Source organism: Pristiophorus japonicus, chromosome 4, assembly GCF_044704955.1.
Source record: "Pristiophorus japonicus isolate sPriJap1 chromosome 4, sPriJap1.hap1, whole genome shotgun sequence".
Taxonomy (NCBI): Eukaryota; Metazoa; Chordata; class Chondrichthyes; family Pristiophoridae; genus Pristiophorus; species Pristiophorus japonicus.
Genome location: NC_091980.1, coordinates 24,237,306 through 24,256,979, shown reverse-complemented (window position 1 = coordinate 24,256,979; position 19,674 = coordinate 24,237,306). Strand labels below are relative to the sequence as shown.

The window sequence follows — 19,674 nt, the reverse complement described above, 5'->3', positions numbered from 1 at the left end:
TCTGTTCTCAATGGTAAGTGTCAAGATGGTGGAAAACAGGTTAGTGACATTTTTTAAAAATTTATTTCTGTACAGGGACGCCGAGAATGAGAGCTCCCGTCAGCTCCTGCCCATATTGGCGGCGGACGTCGCTTCTTTGCCGCCAGCTGACCTTCGAGGGACCCAGGTGATAAAAACCCCGCCCAAAGAACTGTCAGGGACCTCGGCAGCCATCAGCGGTCCTTTGGGCGACACTTGGGCGGACGGAGGCCTTCACCAAATTCGGGCCCAATAAAGGCAAGGATGAGAGTTTCAGCAGCAAATGAACTGAGACAGGGGTGGTGACGGGCGATGTTACGGAGGTGGAACTAGGCGGTGTTTGTTAAGCCACAGATATATGGTCGGAAGCTCATTTCAGGGTCAAATATGACCCCAAGTCTGGTTCAGCTTCAGACATATGCTCGAGAGAGAGGGATGGAGTTGGTGGCTAGGGAACAGATTTTGTGGCGCGGACCAAAGACAATGGCTTTGATGTTCCCAATATTTAATTGGAGAACATTTCTGCTCATCCAGTACTGGATGTCAGATGAGCAGTCTTCCGAGCGCATGCAGAAAACAAGTGCAGGCAGCGGAAGGAGCGAGCGCCAAACCAGACTCCCCGTCACAAACTATATCATTTGTGACTTTGATGTGAGCCATTTCGGTACTGTTTATATCAAAAAACAGTGTGGAATATTCACCGTGGCTATCAATAGAAAGTGGTAACATCGATAACTGTTCAGCTCCTTCACTGAGTGTGGCCTTTTACCACACATTACTACTGTCTGATACCTCAGGCGACAGACTGCCGAACCCTGACAATCATATCCACACCTACGCATAATCCCAAAATAAAACAAAAACAATTCCTCCGGGTATTTAATTACAGTGCAGGCCTGTATCAATACACAAAAGCAATTTACTTAAGCTGTCTGGGCCCTAAGCTCTGGAATTCTTTCTCTAAACCTCTCTGCCTCTCTCTCCTCCTTTTAAGAGGCTCCTTAAAACCCAACTCTTTGATTAAACTGCCCCAATATCTCCTATGTGAAATTTTGTCCGATTACATTCCTGTGAAGCGCCATGGGACATTTTGCTACATTAATGGTGCTATATTTTTTAATTTATTCGTGGATGTCATTCCTAATTGCCCCAGAGAAGGTGAGCCGCCATTGCTGGGGTCCATTACGAGTCAATCACCTTGCTGTGGATCTGGAGTTACACGTAGGCCAGACTGGTAAAGGACGTTAGTGAACCACATTGTTTTTTACGACAATACGGTAGTTTCATGGTCATTGTTACTGATGCGAGCTTTTTATTCCAAATTTATTAATGAACTGAATTTAACTTCCCCAGCTACCATGGTGGATTTGAACTTGCATTTCTGGATCTTTAGTCAAGACCTCTAGATTACTAGTCCAGTAACATAACAACCATGCTACCATACCGAACCTTAAACGCAAGTAGTTGTCATTTGCATATACAGGTTGGACCTTTTTGGTCCGGGATTCTCTGGTTCAGAGACATCTGTGGTTCGGTATTAGCTGGGCCTGAGGGAGAGGAGGGTTTATTTTTTTTTAAGCTGGAGCGGCTGTCAGTCAGTGAGTATGCTCGGCGATTGGCTGGAATGGCTGTCAGTCAGTGAGTGTGCTTGGCGATTGGCTGGAGTGGCTGTCAGTCAGTGAGTGTGCTCGGCGATTGGCTGGAGCAGCTGTCAGTCAGTGGGTGTGTGCGCGGATGCTGAGGGAGCCGCCCACAGGCTGACAGCACACACACACACACACATAGGCACCTGCGCGCTGTCGACAGGTACTGATAAGCGTTGACCTCCCGTGTTTCGGAAAATTCTCTGTTCCGGCACCGGTCAGGTCCCGAAGGTGCCGGACCAGAGAGGTCCAACCTGTATATTCAAAAAAGTTCCACCAGTGATTGTGCAGAGAGTTCCCTCTCTGTGATTTTCTGACGTGCAAATGTTTAGCTGCAATAATGACATATCCAGTGACCGGAGCCCAAAAGAGGGGTGAATCTGGGGCCCAGAAGAGGCGAGCTAGCCCACACTGCGATATGTGTGCGAGCTCGGTCTGTGCAGCAGAGCTGGTCTCCAGTCAGTCTTGGGTAATCCTTGCCACTGGACCAAGGCCTAGCTCTGTCAAGCCCGTGTGGTGTGCAACGGCCACCACACGTTAAAAAAATCCACACACAGGCATCTTCCACCCTTCACGATGTAGTTCTGGATCTGGAATATTAGGTCTTTCTTTGAAACACCTGTGAACTCATCCCTTTTTAGCATGGAAGCAAGTCATCCTTGTTTCGAGGGACTGCCTATGATGATGATTATCCAGTTAGCTGGGGATCCTTCAGCTAAGCACTGATGAGAAACACCAATGGAAGCCCACGTCTCTTTATCATCGAGTGTTTCTGAGCAGTTCAGCTGCAGCTGTTCTGTTGCTCTGTTCCTTTGAAAGATTCCACACAGCTGTGGATTTTTATCAAAGCCCATTAAAACCACGACACACTTTAACGCAGATCAACTCTTTGAGTAATCAGTGCGCTTTATAGTTTTTTATACATACACCAGTTTTTGATATGGTTACGTCTGATTTTCAGTAAACTTGTAACACTGTTAGAATTGAAGGGATACGGACATATGAAAAGAACAGGCAGGAAAATACCCACTGCTCTGTCTAGCCTGTCCTGTTCAGTTGTGATGCCTTGTGTGGCACAATACAGACATGCCCCACCCTAGCCGGAGGCCATGGAAGCACCTGGGAGAGGGGAAATAAAGAGATTTAAATACCTCAGGCCAATTAAGGGGGAAAAAAATGAAAATTTCCTCTCCGACCCTCTTAGGCAATCAAACCTAGTCCTGAATGGATGGATGGAATCTGCTTTCATCTGCAAAAGCCTTTGTTGAAAGCAAAAATTAGCCCTATTGCTAGACGTCTCATTGTTATAAATTGGTAGCATGATCCTTATTGTGTTTGTTATTCAGGGGTTGATAGCCCACCTGGTTCTAATCTTACTGCCTCCTCCACGCCATACAGATGTTGGACATGCAGGTGCAGATGTGTGGCCTTGAGGAATTAAGGCTGGTTTTGAATTTTCTTGCAGCTGTTGAACATCAGTATGCTGAGCACCAGTTCTGCCAGTGATTGTGGGTGGGTGTGGGGAGTGGGGGGTGTAATGTGTGCACCTGTGAATATGCTCACAGATTTGCTGTTCCCCTTTACTCAGGGGGCACTTAATTTAATGTTTTCTTTGTTTTCTGCAAAAATAGTTGTAGAGAGCTATTGAGACTTGGCCTGAAGGATGTTGCATGGAGCAGTCCTGTGCAATAAGTTTTTAAGTCGGTTCACAGGCTCCCAGGCCGCCTGCAATTTCTGTGGTCCAGAGGAGTCTGTGTTCCACGTATATGTCGAATGTGCGAGATTGCAGCCCCTCTTCCAATATTTGAAGGGGCTGCTCCTCAAATTTTGGTTGCACTTCAGTCCCATACTCCCTGATCTTTGGGCACCTTTGCGGAGGGGAGCGGGCAGGTCGGAAGGCTTCCTCGTAGGACTGCTCCTGGGCACGGCCAAGGGGGCCGTCACCCAGTCCAGGCAGCGGGCGGTCGATGGGGTCGTTCAGCCCGACTGCCTGTCTCTCTTCCGCGGTTACATCCGAGCCAGGGTGTCCCTGGAGATGGAGCACGAGGTGTCCACCAGGAAGCTCACGGCCTTCCGCGAGAAGTGGGCACCGGAGGGACTGGAGTGCAGCATCACCCCCGGCAACCAAATTTTAATTTGAACCACTTGTTTAAAGTTTAATTTGTCTAAGTTTGTCGGTTTTCGTGCACTCCCCCCCCCCCCACACTCTTAGCCAGGGGGAACTTGTATAATTTGTTTTTTTGTTGCGCTCAAAAAAAAACAAGGGGGCACTTGAAAAGTTTATGGAGTGTGACACCCCTTTAGTCAGGGGGCGCTGATTAATGTTTACAACAAAAATAGTTGTAGAGCTGTTGAGTTGGGAGTTGCTTAGCCAGTTATGTGATGTTCACAAGACTCAATAAAACCCCGGCCAGTTGGGTTCAGGGGATCCACGATGAGGCAGGTGATTGTGAGTCTAGTGGATGAACCAGTAATGTGTTGCGTGATTATTAAACCTTTGCTAATAAACCAACTCGTTCTTAATAACAATGTGTTGCCATGAATTCTAAAGCAAAGAACACATGAAACAAATATGTTACATGGGGATGGGTTGGATCCCATTAATTTGGGCCAAGCAGCACTTCTTGAACAATGAAGGGGAGATTTTCACATCCAAGCAGCCAGCCCGTGGAACGAGCGTGTTGGACGGACAATGTCTGCAACGGGAGGTGCACTCCGTTTCAAAGGCCGGGCCTCGTTCATCCAGAATGGGCATCTTGAAACAGTTCGCCGGCTCTGGGCCTGTGCGATATTGGGTGGGCTGGAGAGCAATCCGGTTGGCAGAAAGTGCAGTTGCAGTGGGAGATGGCCGCAATTGATGAAGGGGGGGGTTGTGAGTTCAGTGTGGCAGAGGCCCATATTATTCTTCTGGAGGCTGGGTGGGCCTGCTCCTCCGAGCCTCACTGAGATCATTTTGAAACGTAACCACATCACGCCTGAGGCCTGCCTGACTGTCTCCCTGCAGTCAGACAAATTGCACATGTACATTGGTGTCCTGTACTATTTCCAAGCTTAAAAGGGCTTGTTGTTTGCCCTGAGGCCCAGTCTCCTACAAATCTTGTGTGGAAGATCAAGTCAGTCATGGGAAATGTGTGCTTGCCTATGGAAACTCAATGGAGCACAAATCAAAAGTCAATGGAGCAACACAGTCTGGAAGCACTCAATTTCCCACAGATCAGCCTATTGCCTCTACAATGTCTTAATGCCGGTGAAGGGAGAGCAAGAACCATCAGTTCTACATTTTAAGCATCATACACTAGTGTTTCAATGTAATTGGCATCTTGAAGCAATATTATCCAAACACTTTTTACTGAACCTACTGTCTTTATAGTGTTGTATCTCTTCATTAGGATTGTAAAGAGAAATAGGGGTACAATTATGCAGTGGATATGTTACTGGACTAGTAATCCAGAGGCCTGGATTAATAATCCAGTAGCATGTGACTCAAATCCTACCATGGCAGTTTGAGAATTTTAAATCAGTTTAAAAAAAAATAACTGGAAATAAAAAAATGAGTGTAATTTAAACAAGTGTCCATGAAGATTGCCGTACAAACTGGTTCAGTAATGTTCTTTAGAGAAGGAAACCTGCTGTCCTTGCATAGTCTGGCCTACACGCGACTCCAGTCCCATACCAATGTGTTTGACTTTTAACTGCTATCTGAAGAAGCATCAAATGCTACAAATAATCACACGGACTGTAGCGGTTCAAGAAGAAGCGCGCCCCACCGTCTCAGGGCAATTCGCGATGGGCAATAAATGCCGGCCTTGCCAGCGACACCCACACCCCCAGAATTAATTTTTTTTAAATAAACTTAAGAATTTTAACATTTTAAGCAGCAAATATAACTTATATTTTATAATAGTGCAAACGGTAAGATTACCTCTAAAATTAGTGTTTAAAAATCATCGCTGGTCCAACAAATATTGAGATATATATTTTTAATTAAATGTATAATATTATCAACAAATACCTGAGCTCTGCCATGATGAATGGTCCAGTCTAGATGGATGGGTGGGACTTTGAGGTGACAGACAAAATGTGTTGCAGGCATCTGGGTCAGCAAGGCTCATTTTATCTGCTTCAGAGAAGATTTGAGTCACTGTCTGCAGGAGGTTGGGACTGCTTACCGCTGTACAAAGAGCCTGGGAGACAAGAACACCAAGATAAATCTCCCTTCAGAGCTATTACCGTTGACAGGCTTTGCGATCAGTGAGGGGGAGGGGGGCACCAAAACCAATCTGCCCCAGTTCTCATCCAATATCAACACATGCACTTTCCAGCTGATTGCTGCTAGCCGTCGTGGTAGCTGTGGCTCAGTGGATAGCTTACTTGCCTTTGAGTCAGAAGTTTGTGGGTTCAAATCCCACTCCAGGAACTTGAACACATAAATAATTTTGGCTGACACTCCAGTGCAGTGCTGCCCAATCGAAGATGCCATCTTTTGGATGAGATGTTAAACCGAGGCCCCTTCTGCTCTCTCGGTGGACGTAAAAGATCTCATGACACAATTTTGAAGAAGAACAGGGAGTTATCCCCGGTGTCCTGGCCAATATTTATCCCTCAATCAACATAACAAAAAACAGATTATCTGATCATTATCTCATTGTTGTTTGTGGGAGTTTGCTGTGCGCAAATTGTCTGCCGCCTTTCCTACATTACAACAGTGACTACACTCCAAAAAGTACTTCATTGCATTGGCTGTAAAGCACTTTGAGACGTCCGGTGGTTGAGAAAGGCGCTATATAAATGCAAGTCTTTCTTTCTTTCCCTTGCCCAGAGGCATCGAGGTGAAGACCAGAGAATTTATGCTATCCGATTTTCTAAAGCATTGGTGGCATACTATTAGAAATATGTAGATGAAGCCTCCAAAAAGGTGACAGAGGACATCCTCATAGTATGTGACAGGACGTTGCATCGGACAGGGGGATATAACCTTAAAATCAGAGCCAGGCCATCCAGGAAAGGAGTTAAGAAACACTGCTTCATGGAAAGGGTGGTAGAAGTATGGAACTCTTGCACAAAAAGCAGAGGATGCTAGCTCAATTAATAACTTTGAATCTGAGATCGATATATTTTTGCTAGCCAAGGATGCTAAGGGATATGGGACCCAAATTTCCCCACGAGTTGCACCGTTTTTTTTGTGAAACTTGATTTTTCTGGTGTATCTTTTTAGTTGCAAATATGGTCATTTAATTTGCGCCAGTGCAAGTGAGTTAGTTAGGTTTTTTGTTTGGTCAGTTTTTTTTCAAAAGGGGGCGTTCCCAGCCACTTACATCATTTATGCCAATTTGGCCAGAAAAAAGTTGTACTAAACTTACTTAGGGCAGTGTATCTGTCCACTTTTGTCCGCAGAGAAAGACTTTATTTACAATTAAGGAATCGGTGCAAGTAACAACATTTCAAGCACCACCAAGCGCCGAACAAAGCACAAGTAGTAATAACAATTCAATAAAAAAAATAAAGAAGTGAGGTAAATAATTAAAGTAACAAATAAAAGTGCTGCATCAAATCCTACCTGAAACTGAATGGCCAATTAAGAAATCGGTGCAGGTAAGTAAGGACCTGCACCCAAGGCACCAAACATTGTAAATAAAAGTTTAAATAACTCATTACAAATGAAGAACTCAGGTAACCAATTGAATAACAAATAAAGAATGGTAGTAAATCCTACCTTGACTTGAACTCGGCCGGGGAAGGCAGCGGGCCGGCCTGTATGGGAGGCCATTCAGCCTGGGAAAGGGGCGGCCAGCAAAGACGCATCGGGAGGCTGAAGGGAGGGGGAGGAGAGGCTGGACTGGGCTGGCTGGGCTCAGCACGTACCGGCAAACCCTTCGGCCAGGGCTGGGGGTGGGGACTGGGCAGCGTGCGAAGCAGAGCGACCAAACGCGGCATCGGTAGTGGTGGGGGGCTGAGGGGGGGGGGGATGGAGGGGAGAGAGAGAGCTGCTGGCTGGCCTTCATAGCGGGGGAGGGGGACGACCGAATGCGGATTCTTAATTTGCATACAATAGCAACACAGGCAGGACACTACTGCACGTTTGGGTGCTACTGCGCATGCACGAACACCAGGCCCGATGCCACTGCGCATGCGCAATGCTGCCGGCACTGATCCGGTGCAGGGCTGTAGCTCCGCCCCCCACTGTTTAATCTGCGCTGCGCCAGTGCACTCCAGACTCTTCAGAACAGCCAAGATGGGGCCATTTTCTTCCGGTGCCGTTTCCAGCGCACAAAAATGGCGCATAAAGGGCAAATACGCCAAAAAAACGAGTTGGCCAAAATTGGGCCCATGGACCCAAGGTGGGTAAGTGGAGTTAGGATACAGATCAACCATGATCTCATTGAATGGTGGAACAAAGTCGAGGGACTGAATGGCCTGCTCCTGTTCCTATGTTCCTAACCCGTGTGATTCTGAAATGCAGACAGTCTAATTCTGCTAATTAGGGACATTTTATGCAGATTGCAGAGGATGCAGCAGGGCTTGATCCTAAACAGGAGCAATAAGACAATAACCTTCTAATACTGACCCATCATGTGACCTGGACAGTAAAAGCAGCCCATGATGAAGTCTGCGCTACCCTCCCTGTGGGAAAGAACCTTTATTTATATAGTTCCTGTCATTGCTCGGGATGGTCACAGCACTTTACTGCCAGTGATTTATTTTTGAAGTGGGTTCACTTGCTGCTTTTTGTGGGCACATGTGCAGCTGATTTGTCCACAGCAAGGTCCCAGAAACACAATCAGATAAATATCCAGTTAACCTGATTTTGGTGGTGTTGGTTGAGAGATACATACAGGTCACTGGGAGAACTCCTCTGCTCTTCTATTCCGATGCTTGCTGTTAATTGTCATTATGAGTCCATTAAATCTTGTGGATCTGGTGGCGCACTTGCATGTTACCAGAAATCACATAGAATTGCACAGAATATACAGTGCAGAAACAGGCCACGGAAACTGGCCATTCAGCCCAACTCATCTGTCTTGGAGTTTATACTACAATCTTACATTTAAATGTTTTTTTTGATTGTGACAAGTAAATATGTACCAGTTACTTGAAAAAAATATAGAGAACCAGAAACCTCCTTGTTCTTGGCTCAGTTCCACAATGAGCATAAAACCCAACCATCTTAATGGCTGTGTTTATTCCCCTGAAAGGAAGTAATACCTCAATTCTGCAATTAATTCAGTCGACAAGACAGGCCAGAGAAATGACTAAATATCTCTGAGTTAGGAGATTTGAGTCACAGGTCAATGTCGCCTCCTGATTACAACAGAAATGATTAACTCTTTGTATTTTTAGAATAAGGGGTCGTCCATTTAAAATGGAGATGAGGAGGAGGAATTTCTTCTCTCAGAGGGTTGTGAATCTGCGCAATTCTCTACCCCAGAGAGCCGTGGAGGCTGGGTCATTGAATATATTTAAAGTGGAGATAGACAGATTTTTGAACGATAAGGGAGTCAAGGGTTATGGGGAGCGGGCAGGGAAGTGGAGTTGAGGCCAAGATCAGATCAGCCGTGATCTTATTGAATAGCGGAGCAGGCTCGAAGGGCCAAATGGCCTAATCCTACTCCTATTTCTTATGTTCTTATGTATTACAAGGCTATAAACGGATGGAATAATTCCTTTTATAACGCAGAATACCAGAGCTATGGCTATGCTGAAAGTGTCAAAATTTGAGTGTGTAAAACTATTTCAGTGCTATGGCCTTCACTATAACACTGTATGATAGTATTGCACACATTGTTTATGGTTTCTTTAATTATAGGGACATTTGTTATTCAGCCTGAAGTGAGTATTATAAAATGGGACTAACATGAATTGATTTCTGCTGTTAAGCCCCACAGCAGGTTAAGCACACAGTGAAGGATGGCGCCTGTCAGACAGTGAAGTGCAAATTAATTGTTGTAATCTCATAGCTAGGAGTCAAGGAATCAATAATGTTCTCAAAGATTGGTCCCAGTTCCAGTTAAGTATCCCAACATAGTTTACCACTGATGAAGTAAAGGTATTTGTGGTGGTAAGGTCTATTGATCAGAAAAAGCACTTTAAAAGGTTATTTTGGTAATGAATATGTTCTCCCACGTTTTTATTTCCCCTGTATAGTTGTCAGGAAATTGGGACCTGCTTCCATCCCTTCTACTTATTCAATTGCTGATTTTTAAGTTTTAGCCCTGTTCACCGCTGTTCCTTAAATAAGGTTTGTAAAGATTAGAGAGGAAAAGAATAAAACCAGGAGAGATATGAAAGAATGATACAGCACAGAAGGAGGCCATTCGGCCCCTTGAAAGAGCTATCAATTAATTTCATCCCCTGCTCTGAAGACTGTGTTCAAATGATCTAAATATTAAAGGTTGAGAGGAGATTTGTGTTCAAAATCATGAGGGTTCTCGGCAGAGTAGATAGAAAGAAACTGTTCCCATTGGCAGCAGGGTCGAGAATCAGAGGATGCAGATCTAAGGTAATTGATTGGCAGAAGAACCGAAGGCGATATGAGGAAATACTTTTTTACGCAGCGAGTGGTAAGGATCTGGAATGCACGGCCTGAAAGGGTGGTGGAGGCAGACTCAATCATGGCTTTCAAAAGGGAATTGGATAAGTACCTGAAGGATAAAAAAAATTAGGAGGGCTATGGGGAAAGGGCGGAGGAGTGCGATTGGCTGAAGTACTCTTGCAGAGGATCGGTATGGGCTCAATGAGCCGAATGATCTCATTCTATGATTATATGGTCGCGATTTTACTTACCTTGGCAGGTCCGGGGTGGGCAATTTCGGTGGCGGGTAAAATGACTTTCTGTTGGTTGGGCTTGTTAAGCCCGCCCAGCACGTTACCCGGCCCAATTAGAGGAAGTGGGTCTGGTGACGTCATTTGATGACGCATCATCAACCGGTTGCCTTCAAGAGACCATGGCCACATTTGTCTTGACATTTGTGCTGTCAGTGTTCTACAGCATTGAGGTGCTGCAAACGCTGACAGTTACTGCACAATGGTACAAGGCTGCACCCAGGCTCTCCCTTTACTTCCTCCATATGCTTATGGAGAGAGTCACAGCACGCAGGGAAGTCCTCTTTCCTTCCCATGGGCGGAGATCAACACACCTTGGTTGCACATTGCAGAGGAAACCACAAGCAGGGATGTGGTCAGGAGGACTGGGGCGAAACATTAGTACAAAGACACACTCAACCTCATCCTGCTGTGCCTCTCATCACATCCCCATCACTCTACCTTCCCTACCGTACGCCTGTACTTCCTTACTCACACCAACTTACCATGCACCTCCACCCATCCCTCTCTATATATATTATTACATCCCCATCTCACTAGCCACCCCTCATACTCACTCTCATCTTAATACAATCATACCAACGAACAACACACAAGTGTAGCGACTCAGGTGTTTTATGCAATCTTCATGTAAAGTTTCTGTTAATGTGGTGTCAAACATTGAAACCTTTATTTTCAACACTTTGTGTTCTTGGACATATTTGTGTGCAGCTTTGGAAGTGGCTTAGTGAGTTGCAGTGAATGGTGAGACATAACTATAAACTCCGCAATGGTTATAAGTGTGTAAGGAATGGCTTGGGAATTTTAGGGAAACTTTATGGTGCTGGTGTGGGGTGGTGTCAACTTGGTGCATCATTTGGCAGCCAGTGTGTACAGCATTAAGTAAAGTAAATCTAGCCATGGTGAGGCCATCACTGGCCTTCTGGGCAGAAATGTGCTCGGGTGATGATGCCCTCTGTCCTGTGCAGCATCAGGTGATTGCGGAGAAGGTTGGTGTTGTTGCTGGTGCTGCTGATGTGCCTGATGCTGCTGGTATTGGGGCTAATCGTGGTGGGATTCTGCGGTCCAAGATGAGACAGTATAAAGGGCACCCATGCTGATGGACTAGATGGTAGGGGGAGTAGAGATGACAGAAGCAATCTGTCAATGGTGAGAGAGTTCTTCCGATGAGGTGAGAGTGATTGGAGAGTGGAAAGTGGAAAACCTGCACAATCTGTGCTCGAAATAGACTGAGAAACAGGTTGTGGTTGACAAAAGTGAATGTTAGTCAAGTGAGAGCTTTTGTTGTACATTTGAAGCTGTTAAGTATTCAGCTGGAGCAATGGCCATTGAACTCATGCCTCAGCTTGACAGCCATGCTCTGCGCACAGCGAGGATTGTGAAGTTAAAGACTAAGAGGTAAGTGCGAAAAGGCTTAAAATTAGGTCCCCTACAGCAGTCGGTTGGGTGTGCTCAGCATTGGCAGACCCAACATTGGGCAAGGCGCATGGTGGCAGTTTGAGAGCGGGATCCCGACCTGCTTTCAAAAAGAACACTTCCCCACCTGATCGGCCACCGATCCCGCCCGCTGACTCTCCCCTGCAAAATTCCGGCCTATGATTCTATGATTCAAGCTCAAATATTCAGCAAAAGCAGGATAGAACTAGCTTTAAGTTGCATATAGATGCATATTAAGATGGCGGCATGCAAAGGAGCTTTAATAATTGCTCCAGTTTCATGGCTCGACATCAGCAGGCAACGGCAAGAGGACCCATGGTTGGGATCATAATTTTTTTTTGGCTGAAATTATTAATCAAATGCACGAAGAGTATTCTGTTTTAGTCTACGTAACCGAACATGCTTATCTGAACCATGTAATTAGAGGTTTAATGCATTAAACTATTGAATTCTTAACAATTATGGGCAGAATTAGACAAACTCGTATCTTCTACCTCCAAGTTCAGACCTTTGTGGTGCTTAAATGTACTTTAAATTGGTCACATGGATTGTTCACGTGACCTTTTGGTTAAGTTGATGATTACAACATTGAATTTGGGAAACTGGTTCATGTTTCATTAATGTATTTTGGTCTGGCTCCCATTGACGGTGACTGCGGATTGTGGGAATGTATCTATCTGGAGAAGGACAAGTGAAAACTTTCAGTTCTAAGTTTATACATTGGATACTACTGGCTCGATGATCCCATCAGACTCAGCACGTCAACAGCCAATGGATCTGCTCAAGTCAGGGAGGAAAAATGCCTCGGTGAGGGGATTGTGTGCATTTTATGCTAACGACATTTAAATGTGGCATTTATGTTCTGAAAATTCGGACAAATTTGTTTCTTTCTTCAATTAGCTCTTGAACCTGTCATTAGGCCTGCAAACAAGACTTCTGAATAGATTGTAAGACATGGAAGTATCACATTGCTTTATGGAGTGGTTGCCTGAATATATACCTGTAGCCAAAGCACAGCAGAATAAACCATATAGGCGCTATACAAACTGGAAATACTTGATGCTGTTAATTGACAAGTGATGCACACATCCTGCCATTTGATCACTAAATGCATTCATATCCTAAAAAACAAACAGGAATTTTTACCTTAATCACATCCTCTTGGGTTGCAAACTTGGGATGCGGGCGTCTGTAAATCCCATCTCTGTATTTTAGCGTGATGAACTCCCTCCGTCTCTCCGCTGTTGCGTCTGTATCCAGCTCCTCTCCTGGAGTCACCCGCGCAGACCAGAACCTGTTCACTTTTTCATTACCGAGCTGAATGAAAAGCTACGAGAAAAAGGAGATGCAGTAACTCGATTAAATAATGGTACTGCTAAAGAGTGGGATTTTTTTTATCTCTAGAGGGGAGAAATTCGGCTCGTTTGTGTCTCCTGTTAGGGGTGCTAACGGGGCTCAAACGGCTTTTCGCCCGGGCACGGCACCGCTACCGACTCACGCAAAATTCCGCGAGTGTTTAGCGGCTCGGGGCGCTAACCCATAGCATCTCGCTCCTGCTGGTCTCCCAGGCCGCTGCGCCACCGAAGACCATCGCCGTACGCAGCAACCCATTTTCGACCCCGGTGCGAAAATTCGGTAGCAACCCATGAGGCCGGGGCGGGCAATGCCCGTGCCAGCTTCATGGGGCGCGTACTGGGCTATAGACCGCTTGCGGGGCAAAAATTAAAGGAGAGGTGCTGCGCTGACGTCTGTGCTGAGCTGCTGCCAGAACATCCCGCTCCCCAGTGTTGTAGCGGTGGCCCCTTCTCACTCTCCGCTCCACTTCCTTCGGGGGCGATAAGTCCAATCTAGCTGCCGGGCGGGACTACCGTGCCTGGTGCAGGAAGTCCTACCTCGCAGCTGTTACATAGAAATATAGAAACATAGAAATTTACAGCGCAGAAAGAGGCCATTCTGGCCCATCGTGTCCGCGCCGGCCGACAAAGAGCCACACGGCCCTGGGTCAGCAGCCCTAAAGGTTACATATAAACCTATGAACAATGACGGAAAGGCAAAGAGCACCCAGCCCAACCAGTCCTCCTCACACAACTGTGACACCCCTTATACTGAAAAATTCTACACTCCACCCCAATCAGAGCCATGTGATCTCCTGGGAGAGGCAAAAACCAGATAAAAACCCAGGCCAATTTAGGGAGAAACAAACTGGGAAAATTCCTCTCCGACCCATCCAGGTGATCGAAACTAGCCCAGGAGATCACCCTGGCCATGTTCAATTCCCTGCAGTGCTTACCATTATATCTGCGCCGTCCATCAAAAGGTCATCCAGTCTAATCCCAATTACCAGCTCTAGGTCCATAACCCTGCAGGTTGCTGCACTTTAAGTGCCCATCCAACCATCTCTTAAAAGTGGTGAGGGTTTCTGCATCCACCACACATCCAGGCAGCGAGTTCCAGATCCCCACAACCCTCTGTGTAAAGAAGCCCCCCTCAAATCCCCTCTAAACCTTCCGCCAACCTTAAAACTATGCCCCCTCATAAAAGACCCCTCCAACAAGGGAAATAGACCCTTACTATCCACTATGTCCAGGCCCCTCAATATTTTGTACATCTGAAAGGAGTGTCCTCTCAAACTTCTTTGTTCCAATGAGAACAAACACAGCCTATCCAATCTGTCCTCATAACTAAGATTCTCCATTCCAGGCAGCATCCTAGTAAATCTCCTCTGCACCCTCTCTAGCGCAATCATGTCCTTCCTATAATCCGGCAATCAGAACTGCACGCAGAACTCCTGGTGCAGGAAGTCCTGCCTCGCAGCTGTTGCACCGGGAGCAGCGCGAGTTTGGCGAGAGGCGGGAGTTCCGGGGATCAGAGAGGCCTACAAAAGGCCAGCGAGACCGGGAGCAGCGCGAGTTCGGCAAGAGGCGTGGCTTGTGCAGCTACAGGGGGAAGGCAAAAAGGAAGTAGAAAGAAACAGAAAGGTGACGTTACAGCCGAGGGGGTAAGTGATTGGCTGGTGATTGGTGAGTAGTTTTTCTTTTTTCTCTTCTATGACAGCGAGTAAACTTTAGCATTGTTGTTGCCAATTTAAGTGTATCTAAGGGTTAAGTTATGGCAGGAGAGCTCGGTCACGTGATAGGCTCCTCCTGTACCATGTGGGAACTCAGGGACACTTCTGTTGTCCCTGACGACTACGTGTGCGGGAAGTGTATCCGCCTGCAGCTCCTGACAGGCCGCGTTGCGGAATTGGAGCTGAGGGTGGATTTACTCTGGAGCATCCACGAAGCTCAGAATGAGGTGAGTAGCACATGTAGCGAGTTGGTCTTACCGCAGGTGAAGGGTCCACAGCCAGATAGGGAATGGGAGACCAGCAGGAAGAGCAGTGCAAGGAAGGTAGTGCAGGGGTCCGTTGCGGTCATCCCCCTGCAAAACAGATACACCGTTTTGAGTACTGTTGAGGGGGATGACTCATCAGGGGAGGGCAGCAGCAGCCAAGTTCATGACACTGTGGCTGGCTCTGCTGCACAGGAGGGCAGGAAAAAGAGTGGGAGAGCGATAGTGATAGGGGATTCAATTGTAAGGGGAATAGATAGGCGTTTCTGCGGCCGCAACTGAGACTCCAGGATGGTATGTTGCCTCACTGGTGCAAGGGTTAAGGATGTCTCGGAGCGGGTGCAGGACATTCTGAAAAGGGAGGGTGAACAGCCAGTTGTCATGGTGCACATTGGTACCAACGATATTGGTAAAAAAAGGGATGAGGTCCTACGAGACAAATTTAAGGAGCTAGGAGCTATATTAAAACGTAGGACCTCAAAAGTAGTAATCTCGGGATTGCTACCAGTGCCACGTGCTAGTCAGAGTAGGAATCACAGGATAGCTCAGAAGAATACATGGCTTGAGCAGTGGTGCAGCAGGGAGGGATTCAAATTCCTGGGGCATTCGAACCGGTTCTGGGGGAGGTGGGACCAGTAAAAACCGGACGGTCTGCACCTGGGCAGGACCGGAAGCAATGTCCGAGGGAGAGTGTTTGCTAGTGCTGTTGGGGAGGAGTTAAACTCAGATGGCAGGGGGATGGAAACCAATGCAGGGAGACAGAGGGAAACAAAAAGGAGACAAAAGCAAAAGACAGAAAGGAGATGAGTAAAAGTGGAGGGCAGAGAAACCCAAGGCAAAAAACAAAAAGGGCCACTGTACAGCAAAATTCTAAAGGGTCAAAGTATAATAAAAAGGCAAGCATGAAAGCTCGGTGCCTCAATGGTGGGGGTATTTGGAACATAGGAGAGGGCTCTGAGCTAGTTAGAGTGGGTGAGAGCTCAGATGAACAGGATCCCAAGAAAGAATGCAAAAGGCAGAAGGCAACAAAGCAGAGTAGCACTGGGGTAAGTGTAAACCACAAGGTGATAGGAAGGGACAATATGTATGAATATAAAAGGGCTGCAGGAGGGGTCAAAACTAATAATCATGGTTTAAAAAACTAGTATTAAAACACTCTACCTAAACGCACGCAGCATTCGAAATAAAGTAAATGAGTTCACGGCACAAATCATTACAAATGGGTATGATTTGGTGGCCATTACAGAAACGTGGTTGCAGGTTGGCCAAGACTGGGAATTAAACAAACAGGGGTATCTGACAATTCAGAAAGATAGACAAGAAGGGAAAGGAGGTGGGGCAGCTCTGTTAATAAAGGAAGATATCAGGGCAGTTGTGAGAGACGATATTGGCTCTAATGAACAAAATGTTGAATCATTGTGGGTGGAGATTAGAGATAGTAAGAGGAAAAAGTCACTGGTGGGCGTAGTTTATAGGCCCCCAAATAATAACTTCACAGTGGGGTGGGCAATAATCAAGGGAATAATGGAGGCATGTGAAAAAGAACGGCAGTAATCAGGGGGGATTTTAACCTAAATATCGATTGGTCAACTCAAATCGCACAGGGTAGCCTGGAGGAGGAATTCATAGAATGCATACAGGATTATTTCTTAGAACAGTATGTTACAGAACCTACAAGGGAGCAAGCTATCTTAGATCCGGTCCTGTGTAATGAGACAGGAATAATAAACGATCTCCTCGTAAAAGATCCTCTCGGAATGAGTGATCACAGTATGGTTGAATTTGTAATACAGGATTGAGGGTGAAGAAGTAGTGTCTCAAACGAGTGCACTATGCTTAAACAAAGGGGACTACAGTGGAATGAGGGCAGAGTTGGCTAAAGTAGACTGGGAACACAGACTAAACGGTGGTACAATTGAGGAACAGTGGAGGACTTTGAAGGAGCTCTTTCATAGTGCTCAACAAAAATATATTCCAGTGAAAAAGAAGGGCGGTAAGAGAAGGGATAACCAGCCGTGGATAACCAAGGAAATAAAGGAGAGTATCAAATTAAAAACCAATGCGTATAAGGTGGCCAAGGTTAGTGGGAAACTAGAAGATTGGGAAAATTTTAAACGACAGCAAAAAATGACTAAGAAAGCAATAAAGAAAGGAAAGATAGATTATGAAAGTAAACTTGCGCAAAACATAAAAACAGATAGTAAAAGCTTTTACAGATATATAAAATGGAAAAGTAAATGTTGGTCCCTTAGAAGATGAGAAGGGGGATTTAATAATGGGAAATGTGGAAATGGCTGAGGCCTTAAACAATTATTTTGCTTCGGTCTTCGCAGTGGAAAACACAAAAACCATGCCAAAAATTGCTGGTCACAGGAATGTGGGAAGGGAGGACCTTGAGACAATCAGTATCACTAGGGGGTTAGTGCTGGACAGGCTAATAGGACTCAAGGTAGACAAGTCCCCTGGTCCTGATGAAATGCATCCCAGGGTATTAAAAGAAATGGCGGAAGTTATAGCAGATGCATTCGTTATAATCTACCAAACTTCTCTGGACTCTGGGGAGGTACCAGCGGATTGGAAAGCAGCTAATGTAACGCCTCTGTTTAAAAAAGGGAGCAGACAAAAGGCAGGTAACTATAGGTCGGTTAGTTTAACATCTGTAGTGGGGAAAATGCTTGAAGCTATCTTTAAGGACGAAATAGCCGGATATCTAGATAGGAATCGTGCAATCAAGCTGACGCAACATGGATTCATGAAGGGGAAATCATGCTTAACTAATTTACTGGAATTCTTTGAGGATATAACGAACATGGTGGATAGAGGTGTACCGATGGATGTGGTGTATTTAGATTTCCAAAAGGCATTCGATAAGGTGCCACACAAAAGGTTACTGCAGAAGATAAAGGTACGCGGTGTCAGAGGAACTGTATTCATAAATAGAGAATTGGCTGGCTAACAGAAAGCAGAGAGTCGGGATAAATGGGTCCTTTTCGGGTTGGAAATCGGTGGTTAGTGGTGTGCCACAGGGATCGGTGCAGGGACCACAACTGTTTACAATAAATATAGATGACCTGGAAGAGGGGACAGAGTGTAGTGTAACAAAATTTGCAGATGACACAAAGATTAGTGGGAAAACGGGTTGTGTAGAGGACACAGAGAGGCTGCAAAGAGATTTAGATAGGTTAAGCGAATGGGCTAAGTTTTGGCAAATGTAATACAATGTCAGAAAATGTGAGGTCATCCACCTTGGAAAAAAAAAACAGTAAAAGGGAATATTATTTGAATGGGGAGAAATTACAACATGCTGCGGTGCGGTGCAGAGGGACCTGGGGGTCCTTGTACATGAATCCCAAAAATTTAGTTTGCAGGTGCAGCAGGTAATCAGGAAGGCGAATGGAATGTTGGCCTTCATTGCGAGAGGGATGGAGTACAAAAGCAGGGAGGTCCTGCTGCAACTGTACAGGGTATTGGTGAGGCCGCACCTGGAGTACTGCATGCAGTTTTGGTCACCTTACTTAAGGAAGGATATACTAGCTTTGGAGGGGATACAGAGACGATTCACGAGGCTGATTCCGGAGATGAGGGAGTTACCTTATGATGATAGATTGAGTGGATTGGGTGTTTACTCGTTGGAGTTCAGAAGGATGAGGGGTGATCTTATAGAAACATTTAAAATAATGAAATTGATAGACAAGATAGAGGCAGAGAGATTGTTTCCACTGGTCGGGGAGACTAGAACTAGGGGGCAGAGCCTCAAAATACGGGGGACCCAATTTAAAACCGAGTTGAGAAGGAATTTCTTCTCCCAGAGGGTTGTGAATCTGTGGAATTCTCTGCCCAAGGAAGCAGTTGAGGCTAGCTCATTGAATGTATTCAAATCACAGATAGATAGATTTTTAACCAATAAGGGAATTAAGGGTTACGGGGAGCGGGCGGGTAAGTGGAGCTGAATCCACGGCCAGATCAGCCATGATCTTGTTGAATGGCGGAGATGGCTCGATGGGCTAGATGGCCTACTCCTGTTCCTAATTCTTATGTTCTTATGTTCCAGCTTTCACCTAATCAAAGTATTATACAATTTAAGCATAACCTCCCTGCTTTTATATTCTATGCCTCGGCCAATAAAGGCAAGCATTCCGTATGCCTACCTAACCACCTTATCCATCTGGCCTGTTACTTTCAGGGGATCTGTGGATCAATGGTGGAGCTTTGGAGGCGTGGCCTATTCACTTGGAGCCTGGAGCAGTGAGAGAAGGAGCTACCTGCTGTTGCTCCTGCCTGGAGGCCTTTGTGAAACCTGTGAAACAGCCCAGGAAGTGGAGGAAGGGGCTTACTACAATTCCAATTCATCCAGAGGGAGAGGTGGAGAGCTGAAAATTCAACAACCTTTAATACTGCTGCAGAGAGTTGGAGAGAGGGGGAAAAC

General features: G+C 45.9%; 1 protein-coding gene across 4 annotated transcripts in view; it reads right to left on the bottom strand.

Annotated features, from left to right (window-relative positions):
- Positions 1–19,674, bottom strand: part of arap3 (ArfGAP with RhoGAP domain, ankyrin repeat and PH domain 3) — a 277,068-nt gene that overhangs the window by 71,787 nt on the left and 185,607 nt on the right. For all 4 annotated transcript variants that reach the window (XM_070878032.1, XM_070878034.1, XM_070878033.1 and 1 more), the window contains exons 10-11: positions 13,065–13,247; positions 5,674–5,845 (exon numbers count right to left, since the gene is read on the bottom strand). In XM_070878032.1, coding sequence (XP_070734133.1) covers positions 5,674–5,845; positions 13,065–13,247 — 355 coding nt within the window. The remainder of the gene's footprint in view (positions 1–5,673; positions 5,846–13,064; positions 13,248–19,674) is intronic.